The sequence below is a fragment of the Salvia splendens genome, chromosome 4, assembly GCF_004379255.2.
Source record: "Salvia splendens isolate huo1 chromosome 4, SspV2, whole genome shotgun sequence".
Taxonomy (NCBI): domain Eukaryota; kingdom Viridiplantae; phylum Streptophyta; class Magnoliopsida; order Lamiales; family Lamiaceae; genus Salvia; species Salvia splendens.
This window is the reverse complement of record NC_056035.1, coordinates 24,535,040-24,549,852: the sequence shown is the minus strand read 5'-3', so window position 1 is coordinate 24,549,852 and position 14,813 is coordinate 24,535,040. Positions and strand designations below refer to the sequence as shown.

Below are 14,813 nucleotides of genomic sequence, written 5' to 3'. Positions count from 1 at the left end.
ATCGAATTTGAATGTATCATCACCGGTTGGAGGATTGATTGACATTGTAAGAACTTGCTCGAACCTAGAGTTTGTGATAGGAGGACTAGGGGTAGTGGCCCAACTTTTGCACGTTATGCCCTTGGAGAATGTAGATATAATCTTGGGAATGGATTGGCTTACCGAGAACCACGCAACGATTCGCTGTAAAGAGAGACAGATTTCTTTTCAAGCCCCGGGCGAAGAGCCGGCTATCTTGTATGGGATCTCCATGAACAGACGAACCTCCATAATCTCTGCTTTGCAAGCAACTACGATGATAAGAAAAGGGCGTCCGACATATCTGGTGTACTTGAATGGGGAGGAAAAGAAGGAGTTGAAAGTGGAAGACGTGGCAGTAGTGCGAGATTTTCCCGATGTGTTTCCAGAAGCTTTGCCAGGACCGCCACCCGACAGACAAGTGGAGTTCACTATTGATTTGGAACCAGGGTCGGCGCCAGTATCAAAGGCGCCATACCGAATGGCCCCTAAGGAGTTGGCCGAGTTGAAGGTTCAGTTGCAGGAACTGTTAGACTTGGGTTTCATTCGACCCAGTGTGTCACCATGGGGAGCGCCAGTTTTGTTCGTTAAGAAGAAGGATGGAACGATGAGGATGTGCATCGACTATCGTGAGCTTAACAAGATGACTTTAAAGAATAAGTACCCACTGCCAAGGATTGACGACTTGTTTGACCAACTTCGAGGAGCGGGCGTATTCTCAAAAATGGATTTGAGATCAGGGTATCATCAACTAAAGGTCCGACGAGAGGATGTGCCTAAGACTGCTTTTCACACTCGTTATGGCCATTATGAATTCGTCGTGATGCCATTTGGGCTGACCAACGCCCCAGCCGTTTTCATGGACTTGATGAACCGAGTTTTCCACGAGTATCTTGACAAGTTTGTGTTAGTCTTCATCGACGACGTGTTGGTATACTCGAAGAACGAGGAGGAGCATGGACAACACCTACGAACAGTGTTGGAAACGTTGCAAAGGGAGAAACTTTATGCCAAGTTTAGTAAGTGTGAGTTTTGGTTGACTCGAGTGAACTTCCTTGGTCATATTGTGACGGCAAATGGGATTCAAGTAGACCCAGCAAAGGTCGAGGCCGTACAGAATTGGAAATCGCCGAAAACGCCAAGTAAAATCCGCAGTTTCTTGGGATTGACAGGATATTATCGATGATTCATTGAAGAATTCTCCAAGATTGCGAGACCGATGACGCAACTACTAAAGAAAGGAATCAAGGTGGTTTGGACGCCAGTGTGCGAGGCGAGTTTCCAACTATTGAAGGAGAAATTGACTACAGCACCAGTCCTAGCGGTACCAGAACCCGACAAGGACTTCGCCGTCTATACGGACACGTCGAAAGTAGGACTAGGATGTGTGTTAATGCAGGATGGGAAGGTGATAGCATATGCTTCCCGACAGTTGAGACCGAATGAGTTGAATTTTCCGACACATGATTTGGAGTTAGCAGCAGTGGTGCATGCACTGAAAATTTGGAGACATCATCTCTATGGAGTGAGATGCGAAATCTACAACGATCACAAGAGTCTCAAGTACTTCTTCGAGCAGAAGGAGCTAAACATGCGACAACGATGTTGGTTAGAGGTCGTGAAAGACTATGACTGCGGTATTAATTACCATCCGGGCAAGGCGAACGTGGTCGCCGATGCTTTGAGTAGGAAGAACCAACCTCAACTGGCTTATTTCCTAATGCAAGAGGAAGCGTTGATTCACGAGTTCGACAAGATGAGTTTGGAGATAGTGAAAGCGCCCGAGACAGTGGGTGCAAGATTGGCGACGCTAGTGATTGAGCCAGACTTGAGGACCAAGCTCATAGAAGCCCAGCGACGTGATGGAAGGTTGGAGGAGTTACGTGCGAAGGTGAGAGCCGAGAAGCTTGATCATTACCGTGAGGAGGCGGATAATGCTTTGACGTATGATGGACGATTGTGTGTGCCCAGCGATGAGGTGCTAAAAGAGGAGATTTTGAGTGAAGCGCACGACACGCCTTACACCGCACACCCCAGAAGCACGAAGATGTATCGGGATTTGAAACAACGGTTTTGGTGGAATGGAATGAAAGGAGACGTAGCGTCATTTGTGGAACGATGTCTAGCATGCCAACAAGTGAAGGCCTTACACCAACGGCCATATGGGAAGTTACAACCGCTCAAAATTCCCAAATGGAAGTGGGAGCATCTAGCTATGGATTTCGTGACGGGTTTGCCAAGGTCACAGAAGGGCAACACTGCGATCTGGGTGATCATTGATCGACTTACTAAAAGCGCGCACTTCTTACCGATTAAGATTACTTATGGCGCGGACAAACTAGCAAAGCTCTACGTGAACGAGATTGTGCGATTGCATGGAGTGCCAAAGACCATTGTATCCGACCGCGATATGAAGTTCACATCAAAGTTTTGGATGAGTATGCAACGCGAATTGGGCACACAACTGAACTTCAGCACTGCATATCACCCGCAATCGGATGGGCAGTCCGAGAGGACGATTCAGACACTTGAAGATATGTTGCGAGCAGTTGTCTTAGATCGAGGAGAAAGTTGGGAAACGGTTCTACCATTGGTTGAATTTTCCTACAACAATAGCTATCAAGCGACGATCGATATGGCTCCGTATGAAGTTTTGTACGGCAGGAAGTGTCAATCCCCACTTTATTGGGATAAAGTTGGCGAGAGAAAGATGTTAGGACCCGACGCCATAAAGGAGATGACCGAAATTGTTCATCGAATCCGTGCAAGGATCAAGGAAGCTCAAGATAGGCAGAAATCATATGCTGACGTGCGTCGAACGGAAATCAAATTCGACGTTGGTGACAAAGTGTTCCTGAAGGTGTCCCCGACGAGAGGAGTTGTGAGATTTGGAGTGAAAGGCAAGCTGAAACCGCGTTTTGTGGGACCGTACGAGATCATCGACGAAGTAGGTCCTGTAGCGTATCGATTGGCGTTACCTCCCAGCTTTGGGAACGTGCACAACGTGTTCCACGTGTCACAGTTGCGCAAGTACGTGTTCGACCCCAAGCATGTGATTCATCAAGAGGAAGTGATCCTAACCCCCGACATGAGCTACGAGGAAAGGCCCGAAGCAATACTAGATCGGAAGGTACAAGAGCTTTGAAACAAATCGATAGCGTCCGTGAAGGTGTTGTGGAAGCACCATGGTCCCGAGGAAGCTACGTGGGAGTTAGAAGATAAGATGAAAGAAAAGTTTCCCGAGCTGTTTGTGTGAGACGTTTAAATTTCGGGATGAAATTTCTGTTTAGAGGGGAAGGATGTAACATCCCAAACTTTTGTGACTTCTTTTCATGTAGTTGGAATTTTGGGGAATTCTGAAACGTTTGATTCTATGTGATTAAGTGCTTTGTGTGAAAAAATTGACGTGGTTACTATGGAATGACGAGCTTGAGATTTATGTTATTCCAATGTGGGGAAATAATTAATAGGATCATGCATTTATTCTTTCTCAAGTCAATTCATTGAAAAATTAGGCCCTCCCAAATTATTGAAATAGTACTTCTTTTTGTGGATTTAATTAATTGTTTTGGGACATTATTTCCAAATTAAATCCAAACCAATGGACCTTAAATTACACTACATGAAATTCGAACTCCATCCTTTTATCCTTGGGAGTTTCGAAAATCTCCAATAGGAGATTGGATTATTTTTCATTTGATTTAATTGGTGCTTTATTGACTCTCTTCTTTTAAATTAAATCCAATTAAATCATGCCACATATTATTTCTTCACCCAAAATAAATAGAGAGTGGGAACATTTCCTTGGCTATTTTAGCCTAATAATTTTCAGCCCCTCCAATAAAATATAGAGGATATTTTATTTGTTCCTATTTTGTGGAACCCCCTTTTATTCAAATAAATTCCCATGTCTAATTAATTGGGGATGTGAATATTTTCCTTCTATTTTTCCTCCATATCACACGCCCCTTTGCATTATTTTTCCTTGTGGGAATTTAATTAACTGTTGCCTATTTTATGGGAGCCTTTTTCCTATAAAGAAATTACTTAATTTAAATCCTATTTTGTTTAATTGGGGATTTAAATAATTTCCTTGTACAATTTCTCCTTAAATTTTCGGCCCCCTCCTATTATTTCCTACTTGGAGATTTAATTTAATTGTTCCCTTGTATTCATTATTTTTATTTCCTAAATTATGAATATATTCTCTCCAAGTAAATATTGCTACATTTCCTTGTAATTAAATCAGCAAATTTTGGAATTAATCCCCTCAAAATACACGCCTACTTTGTGATCTAATTGTGGGATTTTTATTTAATTTATTCCTCTCACAATTTAATTATTACTTGGGTGTGAATTAAACCTAGTACATAAAATAGAATAAATTCTAACCCTAGCCACTATTTTCACACGCCTCCCTCTCCCTCATTCTCTCCTCACACGTTTTCCCTCTCCTCTCCACTCTCCCATCTCCAAAAATCTTCCATTCAAGCTTATTCTTGCATCCATTGAAAGTACCTTCGAGATTTTCCGACGGATCGCTTCGTTCTTCTCTTCTACCGATTGGTTTTTGTAAAGGAAGGTATAATTGCACACTTTTTCTTCTCCTTCTCTTTTGAACCATGTTTTGAGTCCTACATGCATGTAGAGAGTGTAGGTTTGATAGATCGCAAGTTTTAACGGGAGGGAAATTGTGTGTTCATAAGAACTTGTTTGATTTTTACGTTGTTGATTGGAATCATGTGTGTTGGATTGAATTAATTGGTGAATAATATGAGTTTGTATGCAAATATGTGTATGAAGAACGTGTAAGCATGATTATGTATTTTCGAGCATGAAAAATCGGTGGTTGTGTTGTGGAAGTTTAAAAAACCCTATTTTCGAACTTGAACCAGAAATCTGTGATGCACGACCAGTGACTTATGATCTGTATTTGACCCAACAAACGAACGAATTTTTCTATGAAATGTTTTCTGAGTAAACTTCAAGGTGTTTTCTGTGTCACGTGTAAATTTCAGCCTGTTTTATCGAAACATGAATTTTTAATAAATTTTTGAAGTTGACTGCGCAAATCTGCCAGAAACGTGAGTTCTCGCCATGAATGTTTCGTTTTCTGTTTGACTGACCAAATGACCTTCGATTGATGTGATTCTTGAACTATATGAAAGTTTGAAGTGTCTTCTGAGTCGTGTTAAATTTTCAGCCTTTTTGGGCATCGGATGAATTTATGGTGAATTTTTCAAATGAACTGCGCAATATTGTCGGAAATTGTATGCTACGACCAGAGAGTTCAATATGTGATATGACTGACTAAATGACGTGATTTCGGTGTGAAAATTTTCATGTATGAGATTGAATGTGTCTTCTGTATTGTGACCAAAATTTATCTTCTTTTGAGGTCGGGTGAATTTATAGTGATATTTACAAAACGGTCGCGCAGTTCTGCCAGTTTTCTGCCTTGATAAAATATCTCTTATTTTTAAGTCTAAAAGTATTGTATGATGCATGTATGTCCAAGGAACGTGTCTAAATGATGTGATCACGTGTGATAAATCGAAATGTGTTACGATGTGTTCTCCCATCTTTGTGACGTATGTTGGGTCGGGGATTTGAGAAAAACGACGAGAGAATCGATAGGACATGCATAGTAATATGTTGTTGGGGGAAACTAATTGTGTTGTCTTTGATGAGGGTGTTGTGTAGTCGTGAACTCGAGGATCGAGAGTTGCTAAGTTGGGTTGTGAATTGCTAAGAGAACGAGGTGGGCTTTCTTTTCAAACCTCTTTACTTTTCCGAAAAATATTATGTGAAGATATAAGGGTGGTTTAACTGTTATGTCATGCCATGTTGATTTTGTATGAGATTGTGTGCCTGATGCCTAGTTCGTATGAGTTTACTCCGTTAGGTTATATGGCTGTGTTGTGAAACGAATTCGGGTCCGAGTAGGGCCGTAAACCCTATCGGGCTGTGTACACTGGTGGGATCGTGAGCCGTCCTTGCAAGTCGGCCGGTCTCGTGGGCGAATAGTGTGGCCACACTATCGTCGCACTGTGATTGTGATTGTTGGATTGATGTGAAAAGTGGGGAGATAAATTGTCTGGCCAGACTTGAATATTTTTGTGTTTCTCGTGATATTTTCCTACTACATAAAACTCGAGATCACTGGTATGGATGGCATAACTATTATTAAAATGTTTTCGGCATGAGCCCATTGAGTACAACAAGTACTCAGCACTGCATATTATTTTCTTATGTGCAGGTTGAGCGGGATGTTGCGGTGGATGTTGAGCTGGCTTAAGTACTTAGAATGCGTTGTGTCGTCATACATAGGCGTCGTCCTTGACTCTCCTTAAACCGTATTTTTCCGCTGCTATAATTTGAACTATGACTCAAGACTCAATCTTTCCTTTATGTTTTGTGTGTGGACATGTATGGTGGTGATGAGTGTGTTTACGTTGTCTTTTAAAATTTTATATTTCGAGATTTAAGTTAAGTATTTGTTCAACTTTAGTTAGTTGATGTATTCCTTAAGTCAAATTTTTCCCGTTGTCCTTTTAAAAGTATTTTATCTTATGCCTTTTCGAAAAAAAATTTAACCTTAAAATCTTTAAACTAAGTTGTTTTCTTTTCTTTAAGTTAATTAAGTTGTCCTTTTAAATTGTAATCCATGCATGTCGGTCACGATCGCCGCGTTTGTGGTACCCCTTGTATGGGCGGTCGTGACACATAAATTACACATCAATCTCCATAACGAAGACATTTAGAATGCATGCACTCTAATTAAAGTCTTTTATTTCGTTTTCTCTGTTTTCGTGCATTTCCGATTATTCGGCGGCCGCCCAAGGCGTCACGTGCGATGTCGGTCTGCCGCTTACGCCCATTCTTTCCTCCGTTGGCTCCTCGTATTTTCCATGACGTCAAAATATATATCTAGAATTAATTAAGCGCATAATTAATTTATCGCAACCATTTTCCTTCGCATTTATTTTATTCCGGACTTGGGATGAAATTATTCATAATTTGAAGTATTCTAGAAATTAATTAAAATTTCGCACGATTAAATTAAATTATTCTTTACGATTAAATTATCTGCCCAACATTTAATCATTTCCCTACCTTATATTTCCAAATTAACTAAGAAGCCCCAAATACATTAAAAGAGGGCCCAACTAAAAAAAACTTCCAATTAAGTTATAAGGCCCAATTTCAAACAAAACAAAAGTGGCCCACTCCTCACTCTTTCTCTTCCCCCTTTTTCTTCTTTATCTTTTCTTCCTCTTCTTCTCTATCACCTGATGCAATTTCCGTCGACGGAAGAAAGAAAACAGATGCTCCCTCTCAAGTCCCGTCGTCTCTCCGTCGCGTCTTCCTTCCTCACGACGTCGCACGCCATCGGAGTGAGGAAGTCCAGCCGTCACCACGCTGTCGCTGCTGCCTCCGTGCCGTCGCCGGCCGCCGCTGCTCGCTGGTGTCGCCGGCCGCCGCTACTGCCCGCCGAGTCTGCTGCCATCGTCGCCGGGTTGGCCGTCGCAGGGCCCGGCGGCGACGCTGCTGTTCCAGCCACTGTCGGTTGACCTCCCCCCGACACCACTCCGAACAAGCCCGAAACAACTCCAACCCATCCCGATTCACCCCGCAAGATAAGTTCTCATACAGAGTTGTGTTCTTTCGTGTTTTCCATTAACCACGGCGGTGTTCGATTAGTTTTATATGTTGAATTACTTGTGAGAGATTCATGTATGAAATATGTATGAAAGGTGTAATGAGATATATGTTAAAACTTCATGCTTTGAAGATTGGGTAGAGATTATAGCTCAAATGGATTGAACTTGGTGGTGGAGAAACAAAAATGGTAGCAATCCACTTCCTTCTACTTCTCTCGGCTCCCTTTCTCTCTCTTGGCTATCACTTTTTTTTTCCTTTCTTGGAATGTTGAAGTGAAAGAGTAGGGGAAAGATAAATAAGTTTTAAGTTTGGGTGACTCTTGATTTTGTAGAGTTAATTGAGGGAGATGGAAGGTGAAGGAGTTGGAACATGGAGAGTCTCCATGGAGAAGAAATTGGCCGAGAAGGAGGAGAAGAGAAAGGAAGAAAGGTGTTGGGCTGGTTCCCACATTTTTGGAATGGATTGGGCTCCCACAATTTAATTAAATTTGTTTTTGGCTCATTTAGTGGTAAGACCCATACTTGTATAATTCTTTATTAGTTAGACTTTTTAATTGTTGTGGCCCAAAGCCATTTTATATAAACATTTGGACTTCAATCTTAATTGAGAAGCCCAAATATATATATACTTTATATTCTCGCATTTCTTTCTAATGATTAAAATTCACGGACACTTTAATTAATTTCGTTATCTCGTCTCCAACAAAGATTAAAATCGCCCAACGCAACAATTTATATTTGGTGTTGATCCAAATATAAATTCCTCAACCGTTCCTCGATTTAAGCGCGCCAAGCACTATAAAATCCATCTCAAACATCTCATTCAATCATGCCAAGTATAGCAATATCAACATCATTACTTTCAAACACGTCTCCTAAAATTTCACCATTAAATAAAAATGGACTTCTCATTCCACATCAACACATAAATACTATACTCCATTCCAAAGAAAATTAACCAGAAGGGTAGCATCCGAAATAATTTTATTAATTATTTCATGACATATATTAAATTAGTACTTTAAAAAGTACGCGCGTTACATTCTACCCACCTCAACAGAAATTTCGTCCCGAAATTTACTCATCTCTAACGAACAACTCCGGGTATTTCTCTTTCATTTTATCCTCAAGTTCCCAAGTAGCCTCCTCGTGACCATGATGTTTCCACAGCACTTTCACGGACACAATTGATTTATTTCTCAATTCTTGCACCTTCCTGTCCAGAATAGCTTCGGGCTTCTCCTCATAACTCAAGTCGGGATTTAAAATCATTTCCTCTTGGTGAACCACGTGTTTGGGATCGAACACGTACTTTCTTAATTGCGACACATGGAAAACGTTATGTACGGTCCCAAAACTCGGTGGTAAAGCCAACCTATACGCTACGGGTCCCACCTTCTCAAGAATTTCATGCTAGTCGGCCGGTCTCGTGGGCGAATAGTGTGGCCACACTTTCGTCGCACTATGGTAAGAGGATGTGATTGTTTGAATGATGAGAAAGTGGGGAGATTGTTTTGACTGGCCAGTCTACGAAAATATTTTGTGATACTCGATGATATTCTTTTCTAAAATGTTAAAACTCGAGTTCACTATGGTATGGATGACATAACTTTTATCAAATATTTTGGCGTGTGTCCACTGAGTTTGTCAAGTACTCAGCCCTGCATATGTTTTCTTTATGTGCAGGTTGAGCGGTGATGTTGCGGCGGATGTTGAGTCGAGCCTTAAGAAATTCCGGATGCGTCGTGTCTTCATACATAGGCGTCTCCCTATGACTCTCTAGACACCTTTATTCCGCTGCCTTGTTTCGAATCGTTCTTGATAAAGTCTTTCGTTTTGCTCTACACTACTTTATGACATTAATTACCTTGAGATATTAACCCGCTGCTTAATTGTTTAACCGATTAAAACTTTTCTTTTAAAGCTTTGTTTAAGATGTTGTCTTTCATTGTTTTCCCCTTCTTCTTCCCGGCTCCTTAGTCCCTTCCCTAGTCACGATTTCCCCCGTCTTTACTATCCTTAGTAAGGGCGGCCGTGACAAGTAGGGTATTTGGTTTGCAGTTCAAGGGTGTTAATAGAAACGGTCAGATATGGATATTTGCAGCTGTTGGCATTGAGGTGGATGAGTGGGATGATTCCGAGCAGGTATTATATGCCCGATATATGACGCCTACGTTGCCGAGCCCGTTCTTTGTTTCGGTGGCATATGGAAAATGTTTTAGGGAAGGAAGGCTGGAAATGTGGGATAAACTTCGGGACCTTGCTGCGAAGCTGGATGGGTTGCCGTGGCTGGTTGGGGGTGACTTTAATACTTTTGTCTCTGAGGATAAAAGGCAAGGGAGGGGCGTGCGAAAGAGGACTAGAGAGATGCTGGATTTTGATGTAGTTATTAGTGACTGCCAGCTTCTGGATATAGGGGCTGATGGTCCCAAGTTCACGTGGGCACGAGGGGACACTTTTGAGAGATTGGACAGAGTCTTGCTCGGTGAGGGCTGGGTGAACTTGTTCGAATCCACTAGAGTAACAAATCTGCCCAGATTACTGTCCGATCATTGCCCTTTGCTGGTAAGGTGCCAAGTCCCGGGGCCGCAACCTAAACTGTCTTTTCGGTTTCAAAATATGTGGGTAAGGCACCATCTATTTCTAAACGAGGTTGAGAGATGCTGGAAGAAAGATACAGGTACAAGGGAAATGATCAACGTGCAGATTAAGCTGAGTCGGCTAAAGACTAGCTTGAGAGTCAGGAATCGGGTAGTCTTCGGCAATATTTTTGAAGGGTTAAAGAAGGCTGAAGCAGAGGCTAAGGAGGCTGCGGAGAGTTTTGTACATAACCAGTCACCTGTTTTGCGATCAGAAATGAACAGAGCGATGGTTACCTTTATCTTGAGACTTAAAATGGAAGAGGACTTTTGGCGTCAGAAAGCAGCAATTAAATGGGTGGCGGAGGGAGAGAGGAATACAAAGTTCTTCCATGGGTGGATGAAGCAAAAGAGAATCAAATCAAGGATCCATATGATTGAAGAAGGTGATCAGATCCTCACGGAAGACATGGAGATTAGACACTCGGCTGAAAAATTCTTCAAAAATCTGCTATCTGATGATGTCGGGTGTCTTGAGGAACTGGATCTGGATATCCTAGAATCCCTTCCTGCCCATGTTCACATGGAGATGTTGGAGAGAATGCCTTCAGAGGAAGAGATAAAGCAGCTTGTCTTTAGCATTAATGCTGAAAGTGTTGTAGGCCCGGATGGTTACTCTGCCTTATTCTTTCATGCTTGCTGGGAGATTATCAAGGTAGATGTGGTTGATGCGGTGCGAGATTTCTTTGCAGGATCTCAGATTCCAAGAGGCATTGCAGCTACCCCTTATTGTGCTCATACCGAAAAAGAAGAATCCCACAAGATGGGCTTAATTTAGGCCAATCAGCCTGTGCAATGTTATAAATAAAATAATTTCCAAGCTCCTCACATATCGGATGGCGCCTCTCTTGCCAATGCTTACGGCTCCAAATCAGAGTGGTTTTATTAGAGGCCGGCTGATAAGCGACAACATGCTCCTAGCGAAAGAGCTATTTCATGAACTTTGGAAGGGAGTGACGTCACAAAATATGGTCCTTAAATTGGATATGGAAAAAACATATGATCGAGTTCAGTGGCCATTTTTACTCAAGGGTTTAAAGAAGATGGGATTTTCAGATAACTGGGTTGGCCTGATTGAAAACTGCATCTGCCCATACTGGTTCTCGATTCTAATTAATGGGAGTGTAGCCGGCTTCTTCAAGTCGTCTTGGGGCCTCAGACAAGGAGATCCTATCTCTCCATCTCTGTTTATTCTGGCTGCAGATTATCTATCGAGGCTTCTTGACCACCTCATCCTCGGGCATAAGGAGATGATGTACAGGACGGCAAGGTACACCATGGGGGTATCTCACTTGGCATATGTGGATGATATTATTATCTTGTCGCAGGCTCAGAGTTCGACAGTGTTAGAGCTGGTGGAATGCCTACAATGTTATATGAGGGTCTCAGGTCAAAAGGTAAATGTGGGGAAGAGTTGCTTCTACCTTGACAAAAAATATCAGTCATGAGCGAGAGATGTTGAAGAAGCTAGTGGATTCAAGCAAGGGGACCTCCCTTTTAATACCTTGGAGTGCCTTTTTTTTAGGTCATAAGAAGACAAGTCTATTCATGTTCCTGCGGGATAAGATTTCAGCAAGGATCCACAGTTCGGGCCATAGACACCTTTCTTTTGGTGGGCGGCTCACTTTGATTAAAAGTGTCCTTGGGGCCTTACCTATTCATATTTTTCAGGTACTGGATCCTACCAAGGGAGCCTTAAGGCAGATTGAGCAGGTAATGGCTCGGTTTTTGTGGGGTTCATGCAACACCTCAAGGAAAACGCATTGGGTTAAATGGCAGCGGGTGTGTCTGCCGATAGAGGAGGGTGGTGTGGGGATTCGAGGCTTGACGGATGTGATAGAGGCGTTTAGCATTAAGTTGTGGTGGAGATTCCGCGAGCAGGGTTCCCTTTGGGCTCGTTATATGTACCAGAAATATTGCTCTATTTCCTTCCCTCTGATGGCCTATCGATCAAATCGGTTCAGCCCGATAAGGAGACAGATGTTTAAGGTGGGAAACCTTTGCCGGGAACATGTTAGATAGGTACTTGGGAATGGGGATATCAACTTTTGGCATTATTTGTGGGTGCTGAATACACCCCTTATGGATCTGTGCAATCCAGGCTCGGCCAGCCCGACGTTAAAGATCAATGAATTGTGGTTGGGTGAGCAGTGGAATGAGAGAAAGCTGTGGTTACTGGCAGAAAGGACGGGCTTGCCGGAGGAGATCGTTGAGAAGATTATACAAGTCCCTTTTGATAGAGGGGCAGAGACAAAGGAAGATGGAAGTTAACTGGAAATGGGGAATTTACTATAGCGTCTGCATGGAATCTTGTGCGGAACAGAGGCGAAAAACGAGTGATTTATGAGCTGATCTGGGGAAATGCATTGGTCCATCAATTTCCATGTTCCTCTGGCGCCTCTTGGCTAATAGAATCCTGGTGGATACGATGATGCAATGGAGGGGGATTACTTTAGCTTCAAAGTGTAGGTGCTGTGCGAAGCCTCAAGTTGAGTCGAGGCTTCATCTGTTTGTTAATGGAGAGGCGGCCAGGAGAGTTTGGCATCATTTTGCAAGATGGTTCCCTCGGGTGCTGGCATTTAGGGAGGATGGTGAAAACTTGGAGCTAAGATTTAGGTGGTGGCAAAGGCACCTCGGCATTAGTTCGAGCCAGCATCTGTCTGTGATTATCCCGTGTTTGATTCTCTGGTTTATTTGGTCAGAAAGAAATGAAAATGTCCATAGAGACAAGGTGTTTGAGGTGGAGAATATAATCAAGAGGGTTAATATGAAGTTGAGACACTTGGTCTTAGCCAAGTTGTTAGGGCCTGACCAGTGGAGAGAGTATAGGCCGTTGTTGGACGTGATGCTTGACATGGCTCCGAGGGTGCGTAGGAGGAAGGTGGGCAGGATCCAGTGGAGGCCGCCGGACCCCTTGTGGGTTAAACTCAATGTGGATGGGGCTTTCAGGGAGGCTTCTCAATTTGCAGGTGGTGGAGGTGTGATTAGGGATAGTGAAGGAGACATCATTGCGGCCTTTTCTACAGGGTTCGCGGCCGGCTCTGGTCTGGAGGCAGAAGTCTCAGCCTTGCTGATAGGCGTGACTCAAGCGAAGCAGCACGGTAGCAGAATTTGGATTAAATCAGATGCGGAGTCTGTAGTTTGTTGGCTGTCTTCTGAGCAATGGGGGCCGGCTGAGGTCTGCATTGACCTGGCTAGAGTTAGGAGGGAATTGGAAGGATATGAGTGGAAAATTTCGCACATCTTCAGAGAGGGGAATAAGGCTACAGACTTCCTCGCTGATATGGGCACACAGGCGGGGATGACAACGTACTATACCAGAGATTCGGCTCCCCCTTGGGTTAAGGCTATGTGTAGACTTGATCAACTAGGCCTGCCAAACTTCCGGTTCTGAAGAGAGGTTGCAGAGAAAGCTCAGGGATGGCTCAGGGGATGGCACCTGACGGTTTGCCGTAGCAGAGGCTGTATATGCTACTTTTTGACAGCTCGTTGATTGCATTTTGCAGGTATAAACATGCAGGCTTGGTTAAAATTGAGGCACATAAGGGACTCGGTGCCTTCTCATGGGTTACAATGCTTTCCAGGTATAGAGGTGGGGATGTTGGTGAAGGAGGTGTAGTGTTAGTCTGGGGACTGATGCGCAGGAAAGTCCCTATTGGTTTGATGACTGGAATGGTGCAGCTGGAGCAGAGGGTTTTTCATGTTTAGTGTTGATGGTTTGTTAGGAGTTTGTCCTTTTGTATTGGTTGTACGTAGTTTGTTGCTTTTGCTAGACCGTCCACTTTTGGGATGGTTGTTGTTTAAACCCTTCGTTTTGATGATATATATGGGATGAGGGACCTACTCAACCCTCCATCGTGAAGGTGTTCGATAAAAAAAAACATACCATTTCAATCCAATTGGCCTATAAACATTCATTGTACGATCTCTGTTACGGAATTGCATCAAGATAAGAACATTTTGATCGATATAACATCATAGTAATATAATGTTGGTCGAATGACAGTTCTATATATTGGTTTACTTGGCCAACAAACAAACATTTTGAATCAAAATTGCCGATAATCATACATTTTGTGATGTCTGTAATTTAATGACAATGAAAACAAGATCATTTTTATCAATAGAGCATAATAATCATTATTGTCTGTTGCAAGTTCATTTAAAGCTTAACTTTTTATATTTGAGTTTACTTGGCCAACTAGCATACCATTTCAATCCAATTGGCCTATAAACTTTCATTGTACGATCTGTATTACGGAATTGCATCAAGATAAGATCATTTTGATCGATATAACATCATAGTAACGTAATGTTGGTCGCATGACAGTTCTACATATTTTTTTGCAAACATCAATATATTAAACACACAATTGTGGCAAACATCAAAACAAGGCGGATTCAGAAACAGAAGCAGCAATAAGTGCTCGCATTTGAGGTGATATTTTGCATCTAAAATGTTTACCAAAATCAGAGACAACCTACATCATAA

General features: G+C 42.5%; 1 protein-coding gene across 1 annotated transcript; it reads left to right on the top strand.

The window, feature by feature from the left end:
* Positions 1-9,845: 9,845 nt before the first annotated feature.
* On the top strand, positions 9,846-11,099 carry LOC121800866. Its single transcript, XM_042200357.1, has one exon. The coding sequence runs from the start codon at positions 9,846-9,848 to the stop codon at positions 11,097-11,099; it is 1,254 nt and encodes a 417-aa protein (XP_042056291.1).
* The last annotated feature ends 3,714 nt before the right edge of the window (positions 11,100-14,813 follow it).

What these genes read in the sequence shown, in the direction of transcription:
- LOC121800866 (XM_042200357.1), top strand. Translation starts at nt 9,846, where the DNA reads ATGACGCCTACGTTGCCGAGCCCGTTCTTTGTTTCGGTGGCATATGGA.